General features: G+C 49.2%; 1 protein-coding gene across 2 annotated transcripts in view; it reads right to left on the bottom strand.

Moving 5' to 3' along the window:
• LOC137434126 (sodium/hydrogen exchanger 3) overlaps positions 1-25,629 on the bottom strand; it is a 130,253-nt gene that overhangs the window by 42,164 nt on the left and 62,460 nt on the right. For both annotated transcript variants that reach the window (XM_078785748.1, XM_068126828.2), the window contains exon 8: positions 4,012-4,101. In XM_078785748.1, the coding sequence (XP_078641874.1) occupies positions 4,012-4,101 (90 nt within the window). The remainder of the gene's footprint in view (positions 1-4,011; positions 4,102-25,629) is intronic.

Here is a 25,629-nt window from a genome sequence, read left to right as displayed (position 1 = left end):
ACAAAGATTGAGTCATCAGGAGGAACCTGGATAGGATTCAGGTTTCAGCCGTTATTCTTCTACCCTCAAACCTGTCCATGCACAGCCAACTGAGCCTTCCAGAAAAAAAATATTCTGCAAGAATTCAATTATCCGAAGACAGATAGATAAAGAGAGAAATAAATGCAGAAGAAGAATTAGAATGAATAAAGAGAAATATGAAAAAGTAGAAAGAAATGTGAAAGGAACAAAGTCCCTAAAACCCCTAGCTTTAGCTCCTTCTATCAACTCCTAGCCCCAACTCCTAGCCCCAACTCCTAGCCCCAACTCCTAGCCCCAACTCCTAGCCCCAACTCCTAGCCCCAACTCCTAGCCCCAACTCCTAGCCCCAACTCCTAGCCCCAACTCCTAGCCCCAACTCCTAGCCCCAACTCCTAGCCCCAACTCCTAGCCCCAACTCCTAGCCCCAACTCCTAGCCCCAACTCCTAGCCCCAACTCTTAGCCCCAACTCTTAGCCCCAACTCCTAGCCTTCTTGTGACAGATGAGTGCATTCTTCTCGCAACAGATCGGGTATGGATGGAAAATAAACTGCCAAACGTGTAGAGTGACAAAGTATGCTCAGGTGGAAAAATCTGAGACCCTCAGAACACATTCTGTTGAAATATCTATAGAAAAAGCTCAAACAGAGAGGTTACAGGGATGATGCCAACTCTTGTCCCACAAGATTGGCAGCCATCATTGGATTCTGGCAAGGAGAGATAGGTGACAGGCCACAACACCAGCCCAAATTTGGCAACAATACTCCATGACAGCCCTGTGTAGGTAGAGCATAGCAGTTGGAGGAAGACATTACCGAGCATGAAATAAGCGAGCCAAGGTGCTGAGAGGCTCTTTTAGATGTACCAGAGATGTACTTTTCCCAGCTATTTAAGTTGATATCCAATCCAAGCAGAAAGACACCAGGGAGTTCCTTCAAAGGTGAAGAATACAGACAGCGGTGGAAAACGGTGATGTTGACTGACAGATAAGTGAGTCTTATTTTGGCTGAACGTAACATGCCAGTCATTCCAACAGTTAATCACACTTTCTGGGTCTTGACAGAGAATGGCACTGGCCTGCCAATGGGAAGGAGGAGACATGGTTCCTGGGTATGCAGTATGTATACAGCTTGAATTGTCTGCATAAGTGGTCAACTGTGAAAGAATACAATCAGGCAGGTCATTGATATAAAACAAGAACAATGGAGGACCCAACTGAGCCCCGAGGACCACCCGCATTGATATTGGCAGAGTAAGACTGTCCCTCATATATCACAGAAATTTGGCGATTTCCAAGGAAAATTGAAATTATAATAAGCAATTTTCCAAAGATGCCCTGTGATTTTAGTTTGTGGATGAGCCTCTTGTGAAGCCCTTTGTCAAACCCCTTTAAAATGTCATGAGCAACGACCTGGCTTCACCACAATAATTCAAAGCCCTATTCTCATGTTCATTGATTATGGTTAGAACATCACGAGTACACTTTGGATGTCAGAAGAGACAGCGGGCATCAGTTACGAGGTTATGGGTTTCCAGATGACACGCAAGCTTTTTTGATCAGGGATTCAAACACTTTGCTCATAATGGGTTGAAGGCCAATACGCTGATGTCTCAACCAGAGCCTTTAAAGACCGAGATTACAGAAGCTCGATTCCAGCTCTATGGAGACAGACTTTGACAGACAAGCGATTTCATTTTTGGTTGATGAAAGTCCCGGAAATGGCGAGACAAACCCACGAATGTTGGCAAGAATCCACGAATGTTGATTGAAATCCGTGAATGCATGCCGTGCCATTGTTTCAATGGGGGAAAAGGGAGACAGAGAATTGCATGAATAGATACTGCGGGGTGTCTTCATTCTGTACAGTAACTCGCATGGATGACGTGTTATGCAGCTGGTGGGATATCCCACGAAGCAACGTTTACCTGTGAATGGTGGAATATCACGTGAAGCTGTTCACAGTGTTAATGACGGGATATCACGTGAAGCTTCAGTGTGAATGACGGGATGTCCCGCAAAAGCCATGAAAACACAAAACACACGGCAGCGAACGTAGGAGCAAGTCATGCTCGCGGCTCGTAGAAGATGTTTTTTTTGTGCATGTCCATCTGCTTTGTGCATGGCTGGTGAAAGATGGGTTTTATAGATGTGTCAACCTCACGGCTCGTGAAAAAAAAATCGCGAAACTCAAACAACCGCGAAATTTTGACACGGCTGCAAATAGACATAAACGTGAATTTGAGGGCCCCTTTCCACGAATAGAGAAACAAGTCGCATTTTATCAATGGCAAATACGCAGAACCCGCGAATAGTGGAACCGCGAATAGCGGGGTCCAACTGTATAATTTTTTTGGGGGGTTGGTTCCAGGGTCCCAAGAAAAATTATACTCAAATTTTTGCATCTGTTGGTGAAAGGAGAAGCATCTGTTCATATGTCTACGAGTGTTCTATCCACCGACACCATTCAATAAATTGTATTAACAGGAAATGGCACAAACTCGACTCCTCTCCCATGGATATTTCTCCTATTTCCTATATTTACATCAGTCAGATTTGCATTCAGGAACATACCAATTATAGTTAACTACCTTAGAATTGCCACTCCAGTCTAAATGCAGAAAATTATGTTTCAAAGTCGATTTCAACCACAGATTTCATGCTAGCAATGGCTGGATAAAAGTGCCTGTCAAGCTCAAGTGAGTCACTGCAAACAAACAGCGCATGCCCAAACTGATTCATTTAGCATTCATAGGTCATGTTGAAAGTCCCATATTGCAGAATAAATCTGGTCCAGTAGCATTTGAGATCTCAAGCCCTATGACTACTCTTCGCAACTTTGCTGGGTGTGATGATAATAGTGGAATGGAAATCCTGGCATCAACAGGAGAAGCACAAGCATGCAATGGGTGTCCATGGTCTTCAAGTGTAGAGTTTTCAGCAAAATGGTCAATGAAGATGTTAACCTTACCAATAGAAGTAAATACTTCCGAGCCATTAAAGAGGACAGGCATCGACGTTTGATTGCAGTTGAGGATACCGTTAGTAGTTCTCCATGAAAATTTCTGGAACCTAGCCATTAACGTTAGAATCAAACATATTCTGTATACTGTCGCTTAGCATTCTCTAATACCTGTTTACTGCAGTTGTTTGTGAAGCAAAACAGGTGACATGCCTTACTCGAGCCAACACACCAGAGCGGTAATGTTGGGAGGAGAGGTAACTGTCCTACAGACATAGCACACAGCCATTTGGAAAATACATACACCTTTATGTACAGCCTGTTGTTGGCTTAGCGGTTAGGGTGCCAGCTAGGGATCCTAGGATCCTGGGTTTGAATCCTGGTCGATCACTGAATTAACACCAGGGGGGTTGACTCAGCCTGTCATCCTTCCGAGGTCGGCAAATTGAGTACCAGTTCACTGGTAATTCCCTGTGTGTCGCAAGAGGCGACCAAATAGGGTTGGCGGCAGGAAGGGCATCTGGCGGTAAAACATTGCTTCCAAGGTGCACCAAGATGCCCAAGAAAGGCCAACCCCTGCTCTGTTAGGAAAATGGCCTCTAAAGGCAGTTCCTATACACCTTTATGTACATTTGGAGTCTGTATGCGTATTTATAGTCGAAGCAAACAAGCCACATTGTGTTCATCAAGTCATGACAAACCCAACCACAAATCAATCACACTCTTTCAATGCAACTTCTTAACCAAAACATTTTCTGGCTCAGCCTTGCATTCCATTACTGAATTAACGTACATTTGGTGCATTTACCTAAATCGAGTGCAAACATAAACTGTACATTTTGGGAGTGATCAGCTTTTGGAATCAAACCCACATCAGTGGAGTGAACGAGCAAATATCTAACTACTAAATGAAAGATATTGGATACAATGAGAACACCCACCAACAAACCCTGCAACCCCCCCTGTACACACCGACATAAATACCCTCCAGAACTTCCCCCGACTACTCCCACATCACACAATTCCACCTACCCGTAAATACATCTCCTCACTCAACGTCTGTTGATGCTCCTCGGTCAATTTCACTTTCAAGAACTTCACAAGAGGCTTGATGGTGAGACCCTGGAAAGATTGGAGCAAAAAAGATACGTCATATCACGATCAGCAAGAATCATAATTCATTATCCACATTCTTAAACCAAGGATTACAATAAGCTGGGGCTCTGGTAAGCCCTCTCTTAAGAGCAGGTAGAAAGATTTTGGTGACATCGCTGTTGGAGGAAGCAAAAGAAACCTATGACTGAAAAAAAAAAAAGAAACTCGCTTGGCTGAAGCAAAAAAAATCTAAATGCCAAATGTCAAAGCAAAGGAATCCTAAATAATCCACTAGGATATGGGTCCTAGCCCCAACTACAACATACACGAGACAACATCCACAATGTCAAGACAGACAGAGGTGAAAACAAAATCTCCATCCACCTTTGGTGGTGGAGGTAATCAATTCACAGTTTACAATTTGCCTCTAATATAATACTTTGGATTTGGTAATTGGGATAATGAAAATGTTATTTCCTGAAACATGGATTTATTGTGTCGAGTGAAGCTACAGGGACTCTCAAAACAACCAGTCACACCGGTTTGCCATGGAAGAGGAACAGGTGAGGTCTTGTGCCTGGCAAGTGAAGGAGCATGAATTGCTGAACAGTGCCAATGTTACCTCCTTTATTCAACCTGATGTTTCAAGTTGGTTATAACAATTATTCTTATAATTTTGTTCATGATAAAATAGATGTTCGAGTTGGGTTGGTCTCTGGTGCTGCCATCCGAGCACGTGAGGGCCTAAACACAATGGAACAAGTTTCGATCTGAAACACCGAGCTCGTGGAACAAACTTTTTAGCTGAAAGCTTCTCACTTCCTGATTCACCACACGAAGCCAAGGTAGTAAAGGGAGCAACGCGTACTTCCAACAGTCGGCAAGTTTTGTCTTTTGTCCCTTTAATTCCTGGGCCTAGTCTTTAACACCAACACAAAATGCTGATTTATTTTACAGAAGACATGTTAGATTATTAATGTTCGATTTACGAGGTCCATAAACTTGCTAATTAAAGAGAAGCCAATTTTAAATGTAAATGTTGAAAATTCCAAGGATCTGATTAATATAGATTTTTCAATTTCCCTCCTGTCACAAACACAATGAATCAAGTAGAAATTTAAATTTCAGAGATGTTACAGAACTTTGCATATGTAGTCTGGTCTTGCTCCCGATTGGCTCTGAAGCATCAGGTGGCTTACATAGCTGCCACTCCCCATCTTCCAATCTAAAGACAGGTCTGCATATTCATGGGAGTTTTATAGGATACAAAGCTCAGTGAATCAGCCACACAAATACACGAGACAACACTGTTGTTAAACCAGAGATACAACATTGTCTCTCAAGTAGAGTTTAATCGTGATCGATTCCAGACAGCATCTATAAATAGAATCAGCAATCATAATATTAGTATTAATACAGATCATACAGGTAATCTCTAGTCAAGTGAGCATGTAGCGCACAATGCAGAATCCTTACCATTCTACGGAAGCCCGGAGGTGCTATAGAGTTACATGGCACAGAACTGCCCTCTGCGTGGAACGACAGTCTCTTTATAGTCAGCTGCGGAGGAGTCGCGTAGTGGCAACGCGTAGAATAACATCTGGGTCATAACTTAGATGACAATTTCATCACATTCTCCCCACGTTTAGAACTTTACTCGCAGGCCAGGAACAGTAGACACATATTGATAAACAGCAGATGAATATATATAGAAATATGAAGAATCGAAATGCATCTGAAAGGATGTTACTGCCAGTCGAAACGCCCGGGGCATCATCAATCCCGATGATGGGGTTACTGCAATTCAACAGCGCACTCATAGTCTGATTAGCAATTAGTTTGTAGATATATGTATATTGTTGTGGATATGAGGATTGTGTTTTTTTTATTGCTTTATTCTGGACCCTCCTGCCTCCAGTTGTGTATAAAGGTCAAAGGTCGTTCCGTAGATATTTCATAAGCACCCACGTAGCCAATAATAGATTTCCTCCTTGTTGACAGTTATTTCCTTATTCTGTGTATTAGGCTAAGGATTTGTCTTCCATTAATAGACACTCCATTGCACCGAATTCAAATAGATAGATCCCCTTTCATTTTCAATTAATAAAGCCGCAATTGCCAACTGTATTCACCGCGACTCCATTAGTCACGAGGTAGGCTCGGAGAAGAAGGGGGAGGAGCTGCCGAATCCTGGGCGTGCCCGCCCATCGTCATCAAGGGTTGAGCCAGAGGGCCCGTGCCGACCAATCAGGGCCGAGGCGAGCTCACCGATGGGCGTGTTCTAGCGGCCGGCGGCTTGATCGCCCGCGGCGTTATAAAAAGCACACGCGGAAGCCGTTGACAGAAACGCGGGCGAAGCCTTTGACACAAGTGCGGAGGAGTGATGAAAAGGAGTCCTGAGAAAGCACACGACGTCCCCACGGCAGCAGTTTGAACCAGCGGAGCTTGAACCACAGGAGTTTGAACCACGGCAGCAGTTTGAACCACCGGAGCTTGAACCACAGCAGCTTTGAACCATCGCAGCTTTGACCGCCGCAGCTTGAGCATTGATGGCAGGTTGCTGTTGAGGAAGGGTGGTGGCTGCTCCCTCCTGGCCCGGTCGTCCTCTGGTCCGAGCTGAACCTTCCTCCCGGTCCAGCCAATCGTTCCTGCCTCCATTCCTCATTCGTGTGAGTCCGTCTTTGTTTGTTCTGTCCTGGGTTAATTAAGACTGCATAGGTAAGCTAGGTTTCACTGTGTCCTTCTGGTTGGTCCCTCTGTCTGTCTTTATTTTATTATCCTTCCTTCTCCCTGGTTACTTTTGGTTGTAAATACAAATAAATTATATTCGTATTCCCTACTTCTGTCTTCCTCTTCTTCACATCCGTGTCGCCTTTGTCTTTTCCCCATTGAATATCTGTGGCACGATTTGGCCCACGTTTAAGGAATCGGGTCTTAGTCATTGTAAAAACAGTTCGGGCCGCGGCGCCATCCGCTCGGCAAATTAACATCTTATCCGCGGTCCGTAACAATTGGTGTCAGGAGTGGGATTCGGACCTGAAGTGCGAATAGCGCGCTCAAAATTACGGGTGGCCCAGAATTTTGTTTTATTTAAAATCTTAAATTTGGAAGTCATGCCATGGACAATCAAAGCGATCGGATGCAGGTGGGGGAACTAGAAGAGGGGTTAGGGGTAACCCAGGACCAGAGGGAGGAAATGGAGGAGAGCAATGGTGAGGTGGTTGAGGAGGTTTCAGGTGCACAAAATGGCGCCCTCGCGCACGTGGTATCAGACGCACAAAGTGGCAGCTCGCACGAGCGCGGGGTAGCCGCGCCCGCTGCGCAAATAGGGGGAATTGATGTGCAGGACCTCGTGGCGCAGATTAGTGCAGCCATACTAATGGCGAATATGGGGCTAGAAGCCAAAATCGGAGAATTGAGAAATGATATGGGGGGCCAAATGGGAGCAATGGGGGGCCAAATTGAAGCAATAACGAACGAAATGAGGGCCGATAATGAGAGACTGGCGAGGGACAGAGTTGCATATGAAGTAAGGGAAGCGGAGAGGGACAGAGACCGCGGGTTGAGCGAGCAGGTCCCAGGGGTGCACGAGGAGGTAACGCGGGTCGAGAAGCACTGGTTGGGCGAAGTGGAGGAAAGCGCGCGTACAATGACGGGTATAGAGATCACGACCCGGGGTATGGGGCAGCAGGTGACCGCTGAGGTAGAAGAGGGAATTTTAATAAAGCCAACGGTCGTCGAGGTGAATAAAGAAAAAGTGCTAGGAATTAAAATGGAAGAGATGACGGAGGTAGCCCGGGAATTGCAGAGAGAAATGGATTATGCTCAAAGTCCCTGCTCACATCCTGATGCTGTGCTCATTAATCCTTATGAAGATTTGCAGGTGTTGGTGCAGGGAGGAAGAAGAACCCCGAAGGTGAGACGGGCTGCATGTGGTGCCGGGAGATTTTGTAAAAGGGGGTTTGGCGCGAAGAGAATTGTCGCGCGATTGGGGTCAATATGGCACCCGGGCGTTGGTGAAGGGTCCCGTGTGAGTAAAAATGGCACGCGTGTGAGGAAAAAGTGTGCGTCAGAGTGAGCGTGTTATAAAGTGTGGGAGTGATACCGAGTGCGAGCGAGAATGCACGTCGGGGTGTACGGAGTGTGACACAGGGAGTGAGAGCGATACGGGGTGTACGTGCGAGGGTGAGTGTGACACGGAGAGTAAGGTGGTGGTGGAACGGGTGCGAGGAAGCACACCTGAGTTGGTTGTGGCGCGGGTGTGGGAGAGCCCATCTGAGCACGTTAGTGGGTGGATGCAAGAGTGCACGCCCATGGTGAGTGGTACGGAGTACGTACCGAGGGAGAGTGTGCAAGACGGTGCGCGAGGGGTGTTAAGGGAGTGTGCGAACGGCGAGTGTGTGCGAGAGGTGTGGTGTGTAACAGGGAGAGCATCGGTGGAATGGACGGAGTGTGGGGGGATGCACTGGAGGCGTTGGAACGCCGGGCTTTGTGAGTGTGAAACGGGTCGCGTATGCAAGTGAAGCATCGACATTGAACTGGTTAGCGTTTAGGGCGACGGACAGCCGACGCGGGCGCTCGGTGCACTTTGTTGGATGCTGAGCTGCGTGCGCGGCACGCTTTGTTGGATGCTGGGCCCCGCACGGTCGAGTCTGGGCCTTGTCGGGCGAGGCGACCGGTCCGGTTCAAGGGCGAGTAGGAGGAGGCGGAACGGTGCCCCCTGGTGGGGATGGGGTTCCGACCGGGCGAGCCTCGGTCATCGGGCCCGGGACCGCAGGGTACCGCGCCGAGATGGTGCATGGAACCTCGGCCCGAGCATGCCTCCTCCCCAGAGTCGTGAGTGCCGGACGGATCCAACTGCAGGCGACCAAACCACCCGAATTCATTGCTCGGCTTTGCGAAGCCGAGTTTTAATGATGTGACGACGCACCGAGGCTCAGATAAAGCAGACTGTGATGATGAGGATAGTGTTTTTGATCCGAAATTTAGAAAAGTGAATAGAATTGGCAGTAATTGGAAAATTTCTGATTGGTTGCAATTGGATGAGCCAAATTGGTAGTGAGAGATACCCGATGTGATGGGATGGCAACTCTGCCATCTCTCACAACAGGGGCAAAGGAGCACTAGTTATGGGGTTTGGCAGTGAAAACTAGCCCGGGAGGGTTAGGATATCGTGTGTAGGGACCTAGAGATGACCTTAGGTAACGGTAAGATTAGGTAGTGACAATGATACCGGTAGTGGGGACGCAGGTAGCTTAGTGTGGATGATAATGACATGGTATGTGCTTAGTTTAAAGGGAAGACGGGGAGCACTAAGTTAGTAGGGCAACAGGTAGTTCAGATGATGCCGTGTGTATGGTTAAAAGGTGTGATTGCACAGGTGTGCAACTGGACAGGTGTATGGAGCAGTGTTTGAGTGAGTGATAGTGATGTGAGTTGTGCTGACCAAATGGTCCAGGAAGGAAGGAGGGTGCAGGTGGCACCAGGTGAGATTGCACAGGTGTGCAACTGCAGGTGAATGAAGAACAGGTGTATGGAATAAATGGTATGGAGTATTGGAATGGATGGTCCTGGAGTGAGTATGGTGGAAACTGTGGAGTGGAGTGGATGGTGCGAAGGTGTGAATGGGGGAAGGATGGACCCCATCACGAATACCCGGGGAGGGTAGTGTAAGAGTTAGGTAGAGGGTACAGGTAAATTGTGGTTGGATATTGGCATCTGTGGTGCGGGTAGTTGCACAGGAGTGTAGTGATGGGTGCATTCGTGTTGTGGAAATGGCTGGGCATGTAGCCTGTTAGTGTGTGTAGTTGGTTGACACTCCGCCACTGTTAGGATGTCGGCCAGGTGAGGCCGCAGGTGGGCTCTGGGAGCCGGTAGTTGTTGTGGATGGGGCCCGAGGATCCGGAGGACGGACCCGGGTAGCCCAGTGCCAGAGGGCGCCAAGGGGTGACAGAGCCAGGAGGGGCCTTCCCCAATTAGATAGGTTAGGGTGAGGAGCTAGGTAAGCTCGGGTGGCAACTGCAGTGGTGGAGGTGTGCAGGTGGGTAGGCCTGCTGGGAGAGCTACACGCCCCAGTCCTGAAATTGTGCAAGGGCACAGGGAGTTGCATCGGGGGAGTGAGACCCCAAATTGATAAGCACCACAGTTTGGTCAATGGGAATTTGGTTCTTAAAACCGCATAGAGTAAGATGGCCAATGGTTTGGCAGGGAAAGACCCCGGGTAGTGTAAAGAGTATTAAAGTCATTTAGAAGGTAGTTAGGATGGAGATCTGCTCGCACCATCTGCATCCATTCACCTGCGGTGACAGGACTCCACACCATGCCATGTTTTGTTCTTTTTATTGTGCAAATGTTTTGGATTGTGAGACGCATCATGACGTGGGTGTGACATTGTGCTTTGTGTTCCATCTCTTCCTCCTTATGAGGATTGATGATGAATTGGTGATGGCAAATTTTGGCTCGAGGGATTGTGGAGACGAATTTGGTATAGGGGAAATATGGGGAAGACGTGACAGTAGTGACGAATTTGTAAAGGTGTAGATTGTTGTAAATATGGGGTAAGGGCAAGGGTAGAGTAGGTGACAGGGGGGGTGACGTACGGTAGGGACGAGCTTTTCTCACTTCGCTCTCCGTATGCACTTCGCCTTGCATTGCCTTGTTTGATGTGTACCCTTGTGACCTTACCCCTCGCTCACCTGTCTTTTCCCCCCTTTGTCTCCCACATGAGGACTGTGCGCCACTGGGCACCGAGGGGAGCGTGCGTGAGTCTGCCATTGTGCGCCCGAACCTCTCGCAACCACAGCTGTCTGCATCGATGCACCACCTTATGGACCACATGTCTGTGGCTGAGCACCACTTATGGACCCCATGGGTTGGGGCATGGCCCCTCTGCTGGAACCGGCCATGAAGGCCCGAGATCTTGCTGGCGGACCTGGGTCACAGGGCACCTATGCCCCACAGGTGAACCACACAATAGTCGGCCCTGTGGGCTATAAATAAATAAAGATGGACACATTTGTGCACTTTTATTGCAAATAGGCCGCCAGCAAAGAAGACGACAACATCTGGAAGAGAGCATTAGCCAGCAGAGGGAGCCGAAGAGCAAGACACCACCAAGGGTTTGTTGGTTTTATTTTTATTGAACTGTGGTGACTGTGCACCGATTCGTGCTTGATGGTGTATTGATGCGTTGTTTGGGTGCTTCATGGTGCATCGATGCAGGGCAGACTGTCTCCCACCCCCCAAAAAGAACGATCACAGGTCCTGGGTTGCGTTTTGTAAATAAAGTAGAGTCGTTGTAAATAATGCGCCCCCACCGTAAATGTATAGTTTGAAGACAATTCCGCAATTCGGTTAGCTGTGGGCGTGAGTCTGTTAGGTAGGGTGCAATGGAGCAGCGGGACATATTTATTTATGTTTTAAAACTGTCACACTCAGGGTCAGGTTAAATGTAGCGGGAACTACACCTACGTGCCACACTAAAAGTAAAGGTAAGAGGCTCGGGACGTACCTAAGAGGAGGAGGGTGCAGTGTTGTGGATATGAGGATTGTGTTTTTTTTATTGCTTTATTCTGGACCCTCCTGCCTCCAGTTGTGTATAAAGGTCAACGGTCGTTCCGTAGTTATTTCATAAGCACCCACGTAGCCAATAATAGATTTCCTCCTTGTTGACAGTTATTTCCTTATTCTGTGTATTAGGCTAAGGATTTGTCTTCCATTAATTGACACTCCATTGCACCGAATTCAAAGAGATAGATCCCCTTTCATTTTCAATTAATAAAGCCGCAATTGCCAACTGTATTCACCGCGACTCCATTAGCCACGAGGTAGGCTCGGAGAAGAAGGGGGAGGAGCTGCCGAATCCTGGGCGTGCCCACCCATCGTCATCAAGGGTGGAGCCAGAGGGCCCGTGCCGACCAATCAGGGCCGAGGCGAGCTCACCGATGGGCGTGTTCTAGCGGCCGGCGGCTTGATCACCTGCGGCGTTATAAAAAGCGCACGCTGAAGCCGTTGACAGAAGCGCGGGGGAAGCCTTTGACACAAGTGCGGAGCAGTGATGAAAAGGAGTCCTGAGAAAGCACACGACATCCCCACGGCAGCAGTTTGAACCACCGGAGCTTGAACCACAGGAGTTTGAACCACGGCAGCAGTTTGAACCACCGGAGCTTGAACCACAGCAGCTTTGAACCATCGCAGCTTTGACCGCCGCAGCTTGAGCGTTGACGGCAGGTTGCTGTTGAGGAAGGGTGGCGGCTGCTCCCTCCCGGCCCGGCCGTCCTCTGGTCCGAGCTGAACCTTCCTCCCGGTCCAGCCAATCGTTCCTGCCTCCATTCCTCATTCGTGTGAGTCCGTCTTTGTTTGTTCTGTCCTGGGTTAATTAAGACTGCATAGGTAAGCTAAGTTTCACTGTGTCCTTCTGGTCCGTCCCTCTGTCTTTTATTTTATTATCCTTCCTTCTCCTTGGTTACTTTTGGTTGTAAATACAAATAAATTATATTCGTATTCCCTATGTCGTGGAAGTGTAGGTGAGACTCAAGACGCCAATGGTCGGAAACAGGTTTTACAAAAGGTCATGACTTTATTAACTGGTTGTTCACTTTCATTCCAATACCAAATAACTACCGTTTAACTCAATGGACCAGGTCACTCTATCCGCATGGTCCTTCTTGTTCGGCCGATGTTCCTCCGCCATTCCCGTCCTCCTTCCTCCCGTCGGGCAGAGGTTCTGATGATGAGTCCTCCTTTGACTCAAAGTCTCTTCTGTTTATATCGGCAAACTTCAGTTAATCCTCTGTGCGCTGAAATCGTAATCCCTTCTCCGCTGCTTCTAATCCGTTCTCCGCAAACGTTACTCGGTCGCATCACTGGCACCAGCTCGCTCCCCTCCCTGCTGGGAATTTGCTTCATCCTCTTTGCATCCCGATGAAAGACAATAGTACGGGCTTGGGAATGTGTGTTAGCCCGGGGTCGTGCTAAAGCTACACAACAGGACTCCCAGCTTCGACAGGGCGAGATGCATTCCTGACATTCTTACGACCACCTGCTCGTACCTTGGTTCGTTACCAGTTCCAACCAATGAGTTACACTGAGTTACACTTCCACACCTACTTCTGTCTTCCTCTTCTTCACATCCGTGTCACCTTTGTCTTTTCCCCATTGAATATCTGTGGCACGATTTGGCCCACGTTTAAGGAATCGGGTCTTAGTCATTGTAAAAACGGTTCGGGCCGCGGCGCCATCCGCTTGGCAAATTAACATCTTATCCGCAGTCCGTAACAATATATATATTGTTCCGAATTTCTAAAGACTTGAGTTATAATCCAGCATTGCTTACAGGATTATTTTAAGCCGTTAATATGCGGTTGATTTTTGAATTTGGTCAATAACGTCTCCGTTCACGAGAGCGGTGTGATACGGTTTCATTGGCTGTCCAGCTTTGCCCACCCCACTTTGCATATACCCCACCCACTTTGCATATAAGGGGATGTTGAGATGATTTTATCACTCTTGAGGAAGATTAACGGAGGCGTGTGGCTTCACATGTTGTTAATCGAAACGCTGATTCATTGTTTGTTCAATTAAAGGTTGGAGATCTTACCATGGAGTCATTTGGATTTACTCCCAACCGCAAATCTTTGCTTATATATATATCTATATATATATCTATGTCTATATATCTATGTCTATATATATATATATATATATATATATATATATATATATATATACATATACATATACATATATATACATACATATATATATATATACATATATATATATATATACACATATATATATATATACATATATATATATATATATACATATATATATATATATATACATATATATATATATACATATATATATATATATACATATATATATATATACATATATATATATATACATATATATATATATATACATATATATATATATATACATATATATATATATATATATATATATATACATATATATATATATATATACATATATATATATATACATATATATATATATACATATATATATTTACATATATATATATATATATACATATATATATACATATACATATATATATACTGTTGCGAATATGGAATTTGGCCTCCATATCCGCTTGTAAATATTCCCCTATCTTCTCCGATACTCCCCAACTCTCCCCTTACCCCATTCCCTAGTCCCATTGTCTGTAAACAACACCCATTAGAGCCGATCTTCCCCTTCATCCCCCCATTAAATGTCGTGCCCAGGTCCCCCGCACCACACGTAGACAATTATAGGACATCTTGCTAGTTATTCTTAATCTATGTCAGTTAAGGACTTGTTTCCATTAATTATGACTCTTCGTTGCACCAGAATGTGATTATATGGCACCTGTTAGGAAGTTTAGGACCTCCCCATACCTCTCCGCATCTCTTCCCCATGAAGAAGCGCCAACTACAACAACAACAACAAAAGAGGGGGGCGGCGCGGTGACGGCATGGGGAGTGGGCGTCCTCCTTCCGGCTCGGTTAGCCGCCATTGACCACGCGCTCCACGGGGTTACCACGAAGGGGCTCCCTGTCGGCCCCTCGTCAAGGGCGGAGCCGGTAACCCCCGCACCCAATGAGAAGCCATGGGCCGAGGCCATCTGGGGCGGCGCTAACGAGCCGAGGGCGTGTCACTCCCCGCCGGATATACGCGGCCCCGCGCCGGACGTGACGAGAGATGCGCCCCGAGCTTGGAAGGAAAAGACGCCACCCTCCCGAGCGCTGAGCGACCTCCCCAGCTTGAGACCAAAGTCGCGACCCACAAGCGCTGTGATACCTTCACGCATCTCTGGACACCACCGTACGTGATCCTGCCCTGAGCACAGGTGCACCTGGAGCGATCGCTACCCGCTTTCCTGGCCATCAAACCCCGTGTGAGTGAGCCTTGTCCCGCGTTTACCTGTCGTCTGTCCGGGGATAATATAAGTGTGTTTAAGTGCCCACCTTCCTATGTTTCCCTCTTGTCCCTGTAATCTAAACCTTCCGCAATTGTAATAACAACCTTTGAGAACCGTATCCCTGGTGTCGTATTGTGTGATTGTAATCCAGCCGGGTGTCTTCTTTTTCTTTCCTATTGAGCCAGCGTAGCGCGATTAGTCAACATTCGGGCACAATCGGGTAACTTGTACGGATACGGCGGCCATCCCGCTCGGCCCACCATACCATCAAAGTCGTATCTGTAACAATTGGTGTCGGGAGTGAGATTCGAGGCCCGACCAAATTTTGAAGGAAAAAAAAAAACGAATAGAGGAAAAAAAAAAATTTGGTCAAAATTTGGAGCGGCCGAAATTTGTTTTGTTTTACGAAACTCGAATTTTGCAAGTCGCGCTATGGCGGATCAAGACGGCTGGGGTCCGGTAGGGGAGAGTGAGGCAGGGTCGGTCCAGGACCAAATTGAGGGACGTGAGGAGAGCGAAGCAGCGAGGGTAGCAGACGCGCAAAATGGCGCCTCGCTGGTCACCGCGCCCGTGACCGTGGCAGCGCCCCTGGTGGATCCGAACCTTTTTATGTTGCAAATGAGGGCCCTTATGGAACGAATAGAGGGCCAAATGGGGGTAATGAGGGACGAAGCGAGGGGTACTGGTGAGGGGTTAGACAAGAAATTTGGGAAGTTAGACAATAATTTTGAGGAGTTAGACAAGAAATTTGGGAAGTTAGACAATAATTTTGAGGGGTTAGACAACGGGATAAAAGAGGTGAGAAATGGGTTAATGGGGGTAGAAAACAGAATGGCCGCTCAAGAGAATCAAATGGAAGGGATGCAAAAAGGGTTAGAGGGGTTAGAAAACAGTATGGAAGGCAAATTGAGGGACATGAGGGACCAAGCGGAAAGGGAAGTTAAACAAATGGAGCAGCAGATAGAGGGGGTCAGAATGGGGGTAGAAACCAAACTGGATGCTCACAGGGAGGAAATGGAGCAGATGAGGGTGGCATCTGGGCAGGAGATGCAAGTGATGGGAGAGGAGATCAGAAGAGGAGTGAGTGAGGAGGTCGGAGGAGTGCGCGAGGAGGTGAGGCACTGTGAGGAGCACATGGAAAAGGAGGTGAGAAAGGGGACTGTAAAGTTACAAGGGGGCATAGAAGATCTGACGGAGGAGGTGGAGCAGCTGACGGTGGGACAAACGGAGTTAGTGGAGCAGGTTCAAAGGAACACTGCGGTATTAGGAGGTTTAAAAGCGACACAAAACGACATAAAAAACGACTTAATAGCGACAAAGAGGGAATGTCAGATGGTACGTGAGGGACTGACAACGAGGCTGGACGAGGTGATAGAGGTTATGGAGACGAAGGACCGGCAGGTGAGGACGCACATGGAAACGGTCAAGGTAGCCTTGGAGGACGAGCTTGAGGAGACGTACCGGGGAATAAAAGAGGTGAAACACAAATTAGAAGAAGTGGAAGAAGGGATGAGTGAAATTAAGAAGCGACGGAGAGGGGATAAGAAAGAGATAAAAGAGGAGATAAAAGAATTGGTCCAAAGTCTGTGTTTGGATCGTGATGTGCTCATTAACCGGATGAGGGATTCGCAGGTGATGGAGGAGAAGCGAAGAGGAAGAGGACCCGGTGTAAGTGGTGACCAATATGGTCGTGCGTATGATGCGCCAGGTGATTTAAGAGGCTTGGGGGTCGAGATAGACCCGGGTGTTCGTGAGAGGCCGTTGGTGAAGTGTGCGACCGGTCTGGTGTGCGAAAAAGGAGGTGTGCAAGAAAGTCCGACTCTGGGGTGTGTGAGGAAAAAGTGCGTGCCAAGGAGTGAGTGTGCTGGCGAGAGTGAGTCGGTCGTAGCGCGTGTGCGAGGGAGCACATGGAAGCGTGGTGTGGTGAGTGTTACAGAGGGTGTGACGGGAGAGTGTGCGCAGGAGTGTGCGCGAGAAAGGTGTGTGACGGACAGGTGCATGAGGAAAGAGTGCGCTGTCAGAAGTAAGGAAGAGTGTCCACCTGTGGGGAGTGTTACAGAGGGTGTGACGGGAGAGTGTGCGCAGGAGTGTGCGCGAGAAAGGTGTGTGACGGACAGGTGCATGAGGAAAGAGTGCGCTGTCAGAAGTAAGGAAGAGTGTCCACCTGTGGGGAGTGTTACAGAGGGTGTGACGGGAGAGTGTGCGCAGGAGTGTGCGCGAGAAAGGTGTGTGACGGACAGGTGCATGGGGAAAGAGTGCGCTGTCAAGAGTAAGGGTGAGTGCTCTGTCAGGAATGGAGGTGAAAGTAGTGAGAGTGACATGGAGCGTGAGTTAGTTGTGACAGGTGAGCGAGGATGTACACCTGGGATGGAAGGATGCACACCTGGAATGGTAGAGCGTGAGTGGGAATGCACGCTGGAATTGGTGGTGAGGCACGTGGTTGGGTGTGCGAATGAGGGCACACCTGTGATTGTCACAGAGGAGGTGACCGAGGAGGGGGCGCGAAGAGGTGTATTGGTGAGGTGTGCTACCAACGAGTGTGTGCCAAAGTGTTCGGTGGTCAGGTGTGTGACCAAGGCTGTGAGTGGAATGAGAGTACCGAGGTGTGTAAGGAACGGTACGAGGGGCATGGAAACGGCTGGATGTGTGAGCAAGGAACGGGCTGCAGGGTGTAAGCATGCAGGTGAAGCATCGACGTTAGACGGGATAGAGTTTAGAACGACTTATAGCCGAATCGGGCCCTCGGTGCGTGCTGGGCCTCGCTTTGAACGGCCGCGTCCGGGCTCCACTAGGCGGAGCTGGCAGCCCGATAGAAAGGGTCGTCATGGCGACCACTTTTTGGTGAGACGTGCCGGCAGGTCGAGATCGGGACATTGGATGGCTCCACGCCGAGGTGATGCGTGGGATCTCGGCCCGGGTAAGCCCCCGTCCCTGCACCGAGTGCCGGACGCACCCAGCCGCTGGCACAGAACAACCAGCATTCATGGCTTGGCTTTACGAAGCCGGGCTTTGGACAGGAATTGGCGCACCGAGAGGTATTAGTGAGTCGACTGGGTGATGAGGTTAGTGTTTTGGACCCAAAATTGGAGAAAAACAAAATTTGATGATTGGCAAGGGATTGGCAGTAGTGATTGGCAGATGATGGGCAGTGATTGGCAAATTTTTAATTTGTTGAAATTTGATGTGCAAAATTGGTAGTGAGAGACCCCCGATGTGGTGGGATGGCAAATCCACCATCCTTCCCATGTGGGGGGCAAAGGAGCAATAGCTTATGGGGTGTATGGCAGTGAAAACTAGCCCGGGTGGGTTAGGATATATCGTGTGTAGGGCCCTAGAAGAGATTGACATTAGGTGACGTTAAGTTTAGTTAGTGACTGATACCTGTAGTGGGGACGCAGGTAGATTAGTATGGATGATAATGACGAGGGAGCGCAATAATTTAAAGGGACGACTGGGAAGCGCAAGTTTCAGAAGGGAGTAGTTAGCTGAGATGATGCCGTGTTTGTGAGAATTGAACAGGTGTGATTGCACAGGTGTGCAACTGGACAGGTGTGTGGAGCAGTGTATGAGTAGTGAGTGAGTGGATCAGCGCGAATGCGCTTGGGGAGAGAAGGGTGCAGGTGGCACCAGGTGTGAGAGCACAGGTGTGCAGGTACAGGTGTGTGGAGAGAGTTGGAGTGAGTGGTACGGAGTGGTGTGCATGGTGCGAAGGTGTGGATGGGGGAAGAGTGGACCCCTTTCACGAGCACCCGGGGCGGGTAGTGTAAGTGTTAGGTAGAGGGTGCAGGTAAATTGTGGTTGGATATTGGCATTTGTGGTGCGGTTGCAGAATGGTGTTGTGAATGGGTGCATTAGTGTTGTGGAAATGGCTGGGCGTGTAGCCTGTTAGTGTGTGTAGTTGGTTGGGCACTCCACCACTGTGAGGATGTCGGCCAGGTGAGGCCGCAGGTGGGCTCTGGGAGCCGGTAGTTGTGAGTGGGTGCCTGAGGATCCCGGGTGTGGATCGGGCAGCCCAGTGCCAGAGAGGGCACGGAGTGGGGAGAGAGCCAGAGGGCCTTCCCCAGGTAGTTAGGTTAGGGTGAGGAGCAGGTAAGCTCGGAGGCAACTGCAGTGGTGGAGGTGTGCAGGTGGGTAGACCCACTGGGAGAGGTACACGCCGCAGCCCAGAAATTGTGCGAGGGCACCGGGAGATGAATCGGGGGAGTGAGACCCCAAATTGAAGAGCACCACAGTTTGGCCAATGGGAATTGGTTTTTAGAACCCATAGTGTAAGAGGGCCAATGGTTTGGCCGGAGAAAGGCCCCGGGTAGTGTAAAGTTGTTAAAGTCATTTAGGAAATAGTTAGGATTGATGAACCTGTCGCACCATACGCAGCCACTTACCTGTGGTGATGATGATGACTCCACACCTGTGTTTTCTTTGTTTGTGTTGCAGAAATGAGATTGCTGTGGATTTGTGAGACGCATCACGACGTGGATGAGACATTGGGGTGATTCCATCTCTCCCTCCTTAGGAGGGACTGATGATGAATTGGTGATGGCAAATTTTGATGTGCAGTTGGAGATGGCAAATTTTGATGAGAGTTGAAAATGGCAAATTTGATTGGTTAGGAGGGAGAGAAGACGAATTTGGTTTATGGGAGGAACGGGGAAGACAGTAGGGATGTTTGTTGATTTGTAAAGTAGATGTTTATGGGTAGTGTTGTGTTTTGTTGATACAGTAAGGGGTAAGGGAGGGGCCATGTAGGTTACCTGGTGGGGGGGGCGTACGGTAGGAACGTACCTGTCTCACCTGGTTCCCATGTGCCCCCAGTGTGCATCACCTTGCATTGCGTGCACTTTTGCGCCCTTACCACCTTGCTCACTTGTCTTGTTTTTGTCTCCCACCTCCGAGGATCTGGCTTTGGGGTAGAGAGAGAGGAGAGAGAGGTGCTGGCGACGCAGTTGTGGGCCTGCACTTTCGCTGCTTGCTGCCGGGATCGATACACCATATGGACCGCAATGTTTGTGGCCACCCACGATGGACCGCAGTTCGTTTGCGGCCAAGCACCACCCGGGGATGGACCTATGGATCAACGTGGCACCTATGCCATACAGGTGAACCACTAATAGTTAACACCACCAAGTGCACCACAAGAAGAGCAAGAGACACCTGCAGGGTTAGGGGTTGTTGAAGTTATTTTTATTCCAATGAACAATGGTGACTGCACCGATTGGTGGTGGGGTGGTGCTTTTGATGCTCGGGAAAGGGTGCTCTGCACGTTATTAAAGGCCGTCGGCCACAGAGCACTCGTGGGTTGGTGTATCGATGTTGGCAAGCGCGCTCTCTCTATGCATAACATCTGCATGTGTTCCTCCAAAAACAGGTCCTGGATCGTAGTGTAAATAGCAGCGTAGTCTTGTAAATAATGCTCCCTACCGGCTGTATGTTTAGTTTGAGAATTCTTTCCGGATTCGGTTATCCTGTGGGTGTGTTTCTGTGAGGAGAAGGGTGCAACGTCGCAGGGGGACATATTTACTCATTTGTGAATATCTGTAAAACTGTCGCACTCAGGGTAGAGTTAATAGTAGAGGGAACTACATTGCGTGCCACACTAAAGTAGGTAAAAATTTATCGGGTCGGGACGCCCCGAGGGTAGAGAAGGGTGCAATGTTGCGAATATGGAATTTGGCCTCCATATCCGCTTGTAAATATTCCCCTATCTTCTCCGATACTCCCCAACTCTCCCCTTACCCCATTCCCTAGTCCCATTGTCTGTAAACAACACCCATTAGAGCCGATCTTCCCCTTCATCCCCCCATTAAATGTCGTGCCCAGGTCCCCCGCACCACACGTAGACAATTATAGGACATCTTGCTAGTTATTCTTAATCTATGTCAGTTAAGGACTTGTTTCCATTAATTATGACTCTTCGTTGCACCAGAATGTGATTATATGGCACCTGTTAGGAAGTTTAGGACCTCCCCATACCTCTCCGCATCTCTTCCCCATGAAGAAGCGCCAACTACAACAACAACAACAAAAGAGGGGGGCGGCGCGGTGACGGCATGGGGAGTGGGCGTCCTCCTTCCGGCTCGGTTAGCCGCCATTGACCACGCGCTCCACGGGGTTACCACGAAGGGGCTCCCTGTCGGCCCCTCGTCAAGGGCGGAGCCGGTAACCCCCGCACCCAATGAGAAGCCATGGGCCGAGGCCATCTGGGGCGGCGCTAACGAGCCGAGGGCGTGTCACTCCCCGCCGGATATACGCGGCCCCGCGCCGGACGTGACGAGAGATGCGCCCCGAGCTTGGAAGGAAAAGACGCCACCCTCCCGAGCGCTGAGCGACCTCCCCAGCTTGAGACCAAAGTCGCGACCCACAAGCGCTGTGATACCTTCACGCATCTCTGGACACCACCGTACGTGATCCTGCCCTGAGCACAGGTGCACCTGGAGCGATCGCTACCCGCTTTCCTGGCCATCAAACCCCGTGTGAGTGAGCCTTGTCCCGCGTTTACCTGTCGTCTGTCCGGGGATAATATAAGTGTGTTTAAGTGCCCACCTTCCTATGTTTCCCTCTTGTCCCTGTAATCTAAACCTTCCGCAATTGTAATAACAACCTTTGAGAACCGTATCCCTGGTGTCGTATTGTGTGATTGTAATCCAGCCGGGTGTCTTCTTTTTCTTTCCTATTGAGCCAGCGTAGCGCGATTAGTCAACATTCGGGCACAATCGGGTAACTTGTACGGATACGGCGGCCATCCCGCTCGGCCCACCATACCATCAAAGTCGTATCTGTAACAATACATATACATATATATATATACATATATATATACATATACATATATATATACATATACATATATATATATACATATATATATACATATACATATATATATACATATACATATATATATATATATATATATATATATATATATATATATATATATATATATATCGGGAAAGGACATCCCAAGCAAGAAGATATCGAACAAAGCAAGCAGTGCTCACCCTGTGGGTCCCGGGAGAAGGCGTAGAGCCCGTGGGTGGAACCGTCGGACTGGGCCCATCGAATTCCCACTAGATTTGAGATGAAATGTCATAGTAGTCTTACAGTGGGGTAGTCGGCACAGTAGCTAGGTCAGATAATTTGTACCTTGTCGAAGAACGAATCGTCATTTGTCGCACGGCGCATTTACAGGAAACCTCCATGTCGGCCTTTACCTGTACTAAGCCCCGGCGGTTCATTCGTGATAACCAATCACTGGCAGCGATGCATAATCGCAACCGACCTAGCAGAAGCCGCTTACAGCTCCAAGGGTCCATGTTGGATCCATGTTGGGTCCATGTTGTCATGGAATAATAGCGAGAACAGGAGTACACATCGAGGGAGAGAAGTCATGATATGAGCCATCCGGTTTCACATCGAGAGAGAGAGAACAACGATAGGAGCCATTCGGAGCCAATAGTTAATGCCTCCCATGGTTGTCTGTCACGAACTAAAGTCAAAGTATTTGTAGAAGCGCGGCCGCATCCCCTCACGACCAGGCCTCGCTCGGCACAGACGACATACGTCCTCACGCACGTTAAAGTCTAACGTCAAAGAAATCGTACTCGCGTAACATGGCGATTCATGAGAATCGCGGAGAATGTCGCCTACGGTGAGGCCCACGCAGGCGGCCCACATTGTCACATCCGCAGCGAGGGCCCCTCACCATCCCCCACACCGGGCGCTAGGTGAAGGCCCCACGAAGCCTCCGTTCGTTTCAAACACGCAGGCGGGCATAACGCATCCCGCCCAGCAGCACAGCGCAGTGTGGGTCGGTAATGACCTAGGACGGAACACGCGCGCGGCATGCGATGTCATGGGACCTAACCTACATCAGTGTTAAGGTTATGGCGGCGAAATGGAGGACGAACCGGATCGGCCCAGTTATACAGATCGAATGGGCTCAGACCTAGCTGGATCGCTCCACGCACCGACGGCAAAGTGACGCACTGGCGCCGTGGAGTTTCGCATGACGCATGGTGCGAAGTGACACACTGACGCCTTGGACTCGCATGTGATGTCCTGGATGGATTCCCCTATTGACAAAACGAGAGGATGTTCTCATCCACCCCCTCATCCATCCACCCCCTCCTCCAAGAGGAGTCGGGCGTCCTTCGCTGTCTAGGTCAGAGGGAAAGTTATGCAAGCAACAACCGGACGAGGCATCTCGCAGTCTCGATCCCAGCGCGAATGTCGTGGAAACAAGCCAAGAGCTCTCTGCAAGGGAGTCAAGGGCGAACAGTCGGGTGGCGCCACCGTGTCTAGCATGGGAGACAAGGGAGGCAGGCTCCGTGCTCAGTGTTATCATCTCCTAGGTCACCGTGTACCCCGAATGCCCTATAGTCCTAGCGAATATCGGTATGAGTCCTCGTTGAAGGCTAGATGGCTCGGGCGCGCGGCCTCTATGAAGCACCACAAGTAACATTATGACACGCACGTATTGAACTAGCGCGGGCATTTTGAGTATGTCCCAAACCGTGTAGTTACCAAAGTAGATGGAAACTCTGATAAATGAGACTCCGATGACGGTTACGTCATCGATCGGCTCATGAGGAGCATGCAGGTACGTGAAGGTCACCTTAGGGCAAACGCGTGAGTTGACGATTACGTCACCAATCACACTCGAGAAACATGCAATTACGTTAATGACGCCTTAGGGCAAACGCGTGAGTTGAGAAGGCCATCGCACTGGGCCGTAAGTCCTGCGGACTAGGACTGGACCGATGGTGCTGGGCACCGCGTATTGGGTCCACAATGTCGATCGGTACGGCGAATTCCCCCATCATCGGATTCCCCGGGCTGAGTTCCGGCTGAGCGGTATCCCCGCACGGAGCAAAATGACGCACCGAAACTATAGACTCGCGTCCATTTAGCAGCAGCGCACGAGTGTGCCCGGGATTGGGGTACCGAATATGAACCGTGTCGTCGAGCAGGTCGTATATACGCGGGCAGACCACGCGTTTGAGGGAAGCCGAAAATATATCGAACGAGACCTGTCGAACCAACGCTAGGCACGCTGAGTCGAATGGGTAAGCACATTGGGCAGCAATAAATCGCACATCTTGAAATAGCGTCTCGTTTGATAGCTATCAGGCCGTGTTTGTCAAGAGTTAGATTCCAGAATAGCGTCAACAGTTCGCTAGCCATTCCCGCTAACACACGAGCAAAGAGGATGGTGTTCGGCCGAAACATGACGGATAAACATCGAACTACATTTCCATCCGCCAATGTCGATGGAGGAAATTCGTTTCGAAAGATGGGCAAGTCCGTTCGGCGGTCATTCGTATACATCATGCTGCGATGTATCAATAACTAGCTTGACACAACATTCCCGTCATGATAGCTTGATACGCCATTGCGATATTCTCCTTTAGTGCCGGAGTGCTTGGGGGACGATGAAGATCCCGCACGATGTCCTCAGAATCGGCCCTCCATGCCGTCAGACGAGGCTCGCTGCCTGTCCGTTAATCGATACAGAGATGACAGCGTCGGACAAGCTGTGCATCCGTGCAGTGTCAGGTCCTCTCGGGATGCCAATCGAGCCTCAAGCGTTGAGGCGATTCCGGCCAGCGGCGATCGCCGGCCTTGCAGAGTAGTCGTGCTTAGGCGGGATTCCGACGTGCAGGAATCGGGATCGCCGGCCTCGTAGAGTAGAGTGCATAGGAGGGATTCCAGCAAGCAACAATCGGGATCGTCGGCCTCGCAGAGTAGTCGGGATTCTGACGAGCAGCAATCAGAATCGCCGGCCTCACAGAGTAGTGCCCGCGATGGGTGCAGCGCGATTCGCACATAGAAGGGATTCCGTCCAGCGGTGGTCGGGTACACCGGCAGAGTGAGGCGCGTCAGACATGGGAATCGTGAGCACATGCATAAAGAAAATCAATTCTCGTGCCAGGCACGCAAATCCAGGAGGATTCTCACATAAGTCACCATTAGCGTTTCCGTAACCGAGACAGTCACAGCCAGACTTGTACCTTCGGCTCCAAGCACGTCCGCCAACCCGACGGGGTTTCAGCTGCAGGTTGTGTCCCAGTAGCATCGTTCTCTTGTCTTGCTGGAATTCGTCACACCTGCTCCGGCATTCGGACCTCGGGAGAGCAGCATGTGCTCAGACGGCGTAGTTCCTGAACGAAATGCTTAAGGAGTTCCAATGCATCCGGTCTCTTCATGGCAGACTGGTAGAGAGAGTAGTTGGTGCTCCGTGCCTAGAGCTGGATCGGGGGGTCCTCCGCTTGACGTTCTTCCCCAAGGAGGGGTAGTCGCAGGAACGTGGGCATCATCTCGATTCAGAACGATGTCAGGAGGATCACGATTAATTGTTGTAAAACCAGAGATACATTGTCTCTCAAGTAGAGTTTAATCGTGATCGATCTCAGACAGCATCTATAAATAGAATCAGCAATCATAATATTAGTATTAATACAGGTCATACAGGTAATCTCTAGTCAAGCGAGCATGTAGCGCACAATGCAGAATCCTTACCATTCTACGGAAGCCCGGAGGTGCTATAGAGTTACATGGCACAGAACTCCCCTCTGCGCAGAACGACAGTCTCTTTATAGTCAGCTGCGGAGGAGTCG

The sequence above is a fragment of the Myxine glutinosa genome, chromosome 10, assembly GCF_964187855.1.
Source record: "Myxine glutinosa chromosome 10, kmMyxGlut1.1, whole genome shotgun sequence".
In the NCBI taxonomy this organism is placed as follows: domain Eukaryota; kingdom Metazoa; phylum Chordata; class Myxini; order Myxiniformes; family Myxinidae; genus Myxine; species Myxine glutinosa.
This window is presented reverse-complemented; position numbering and strand designations above follow the sequence as displayed.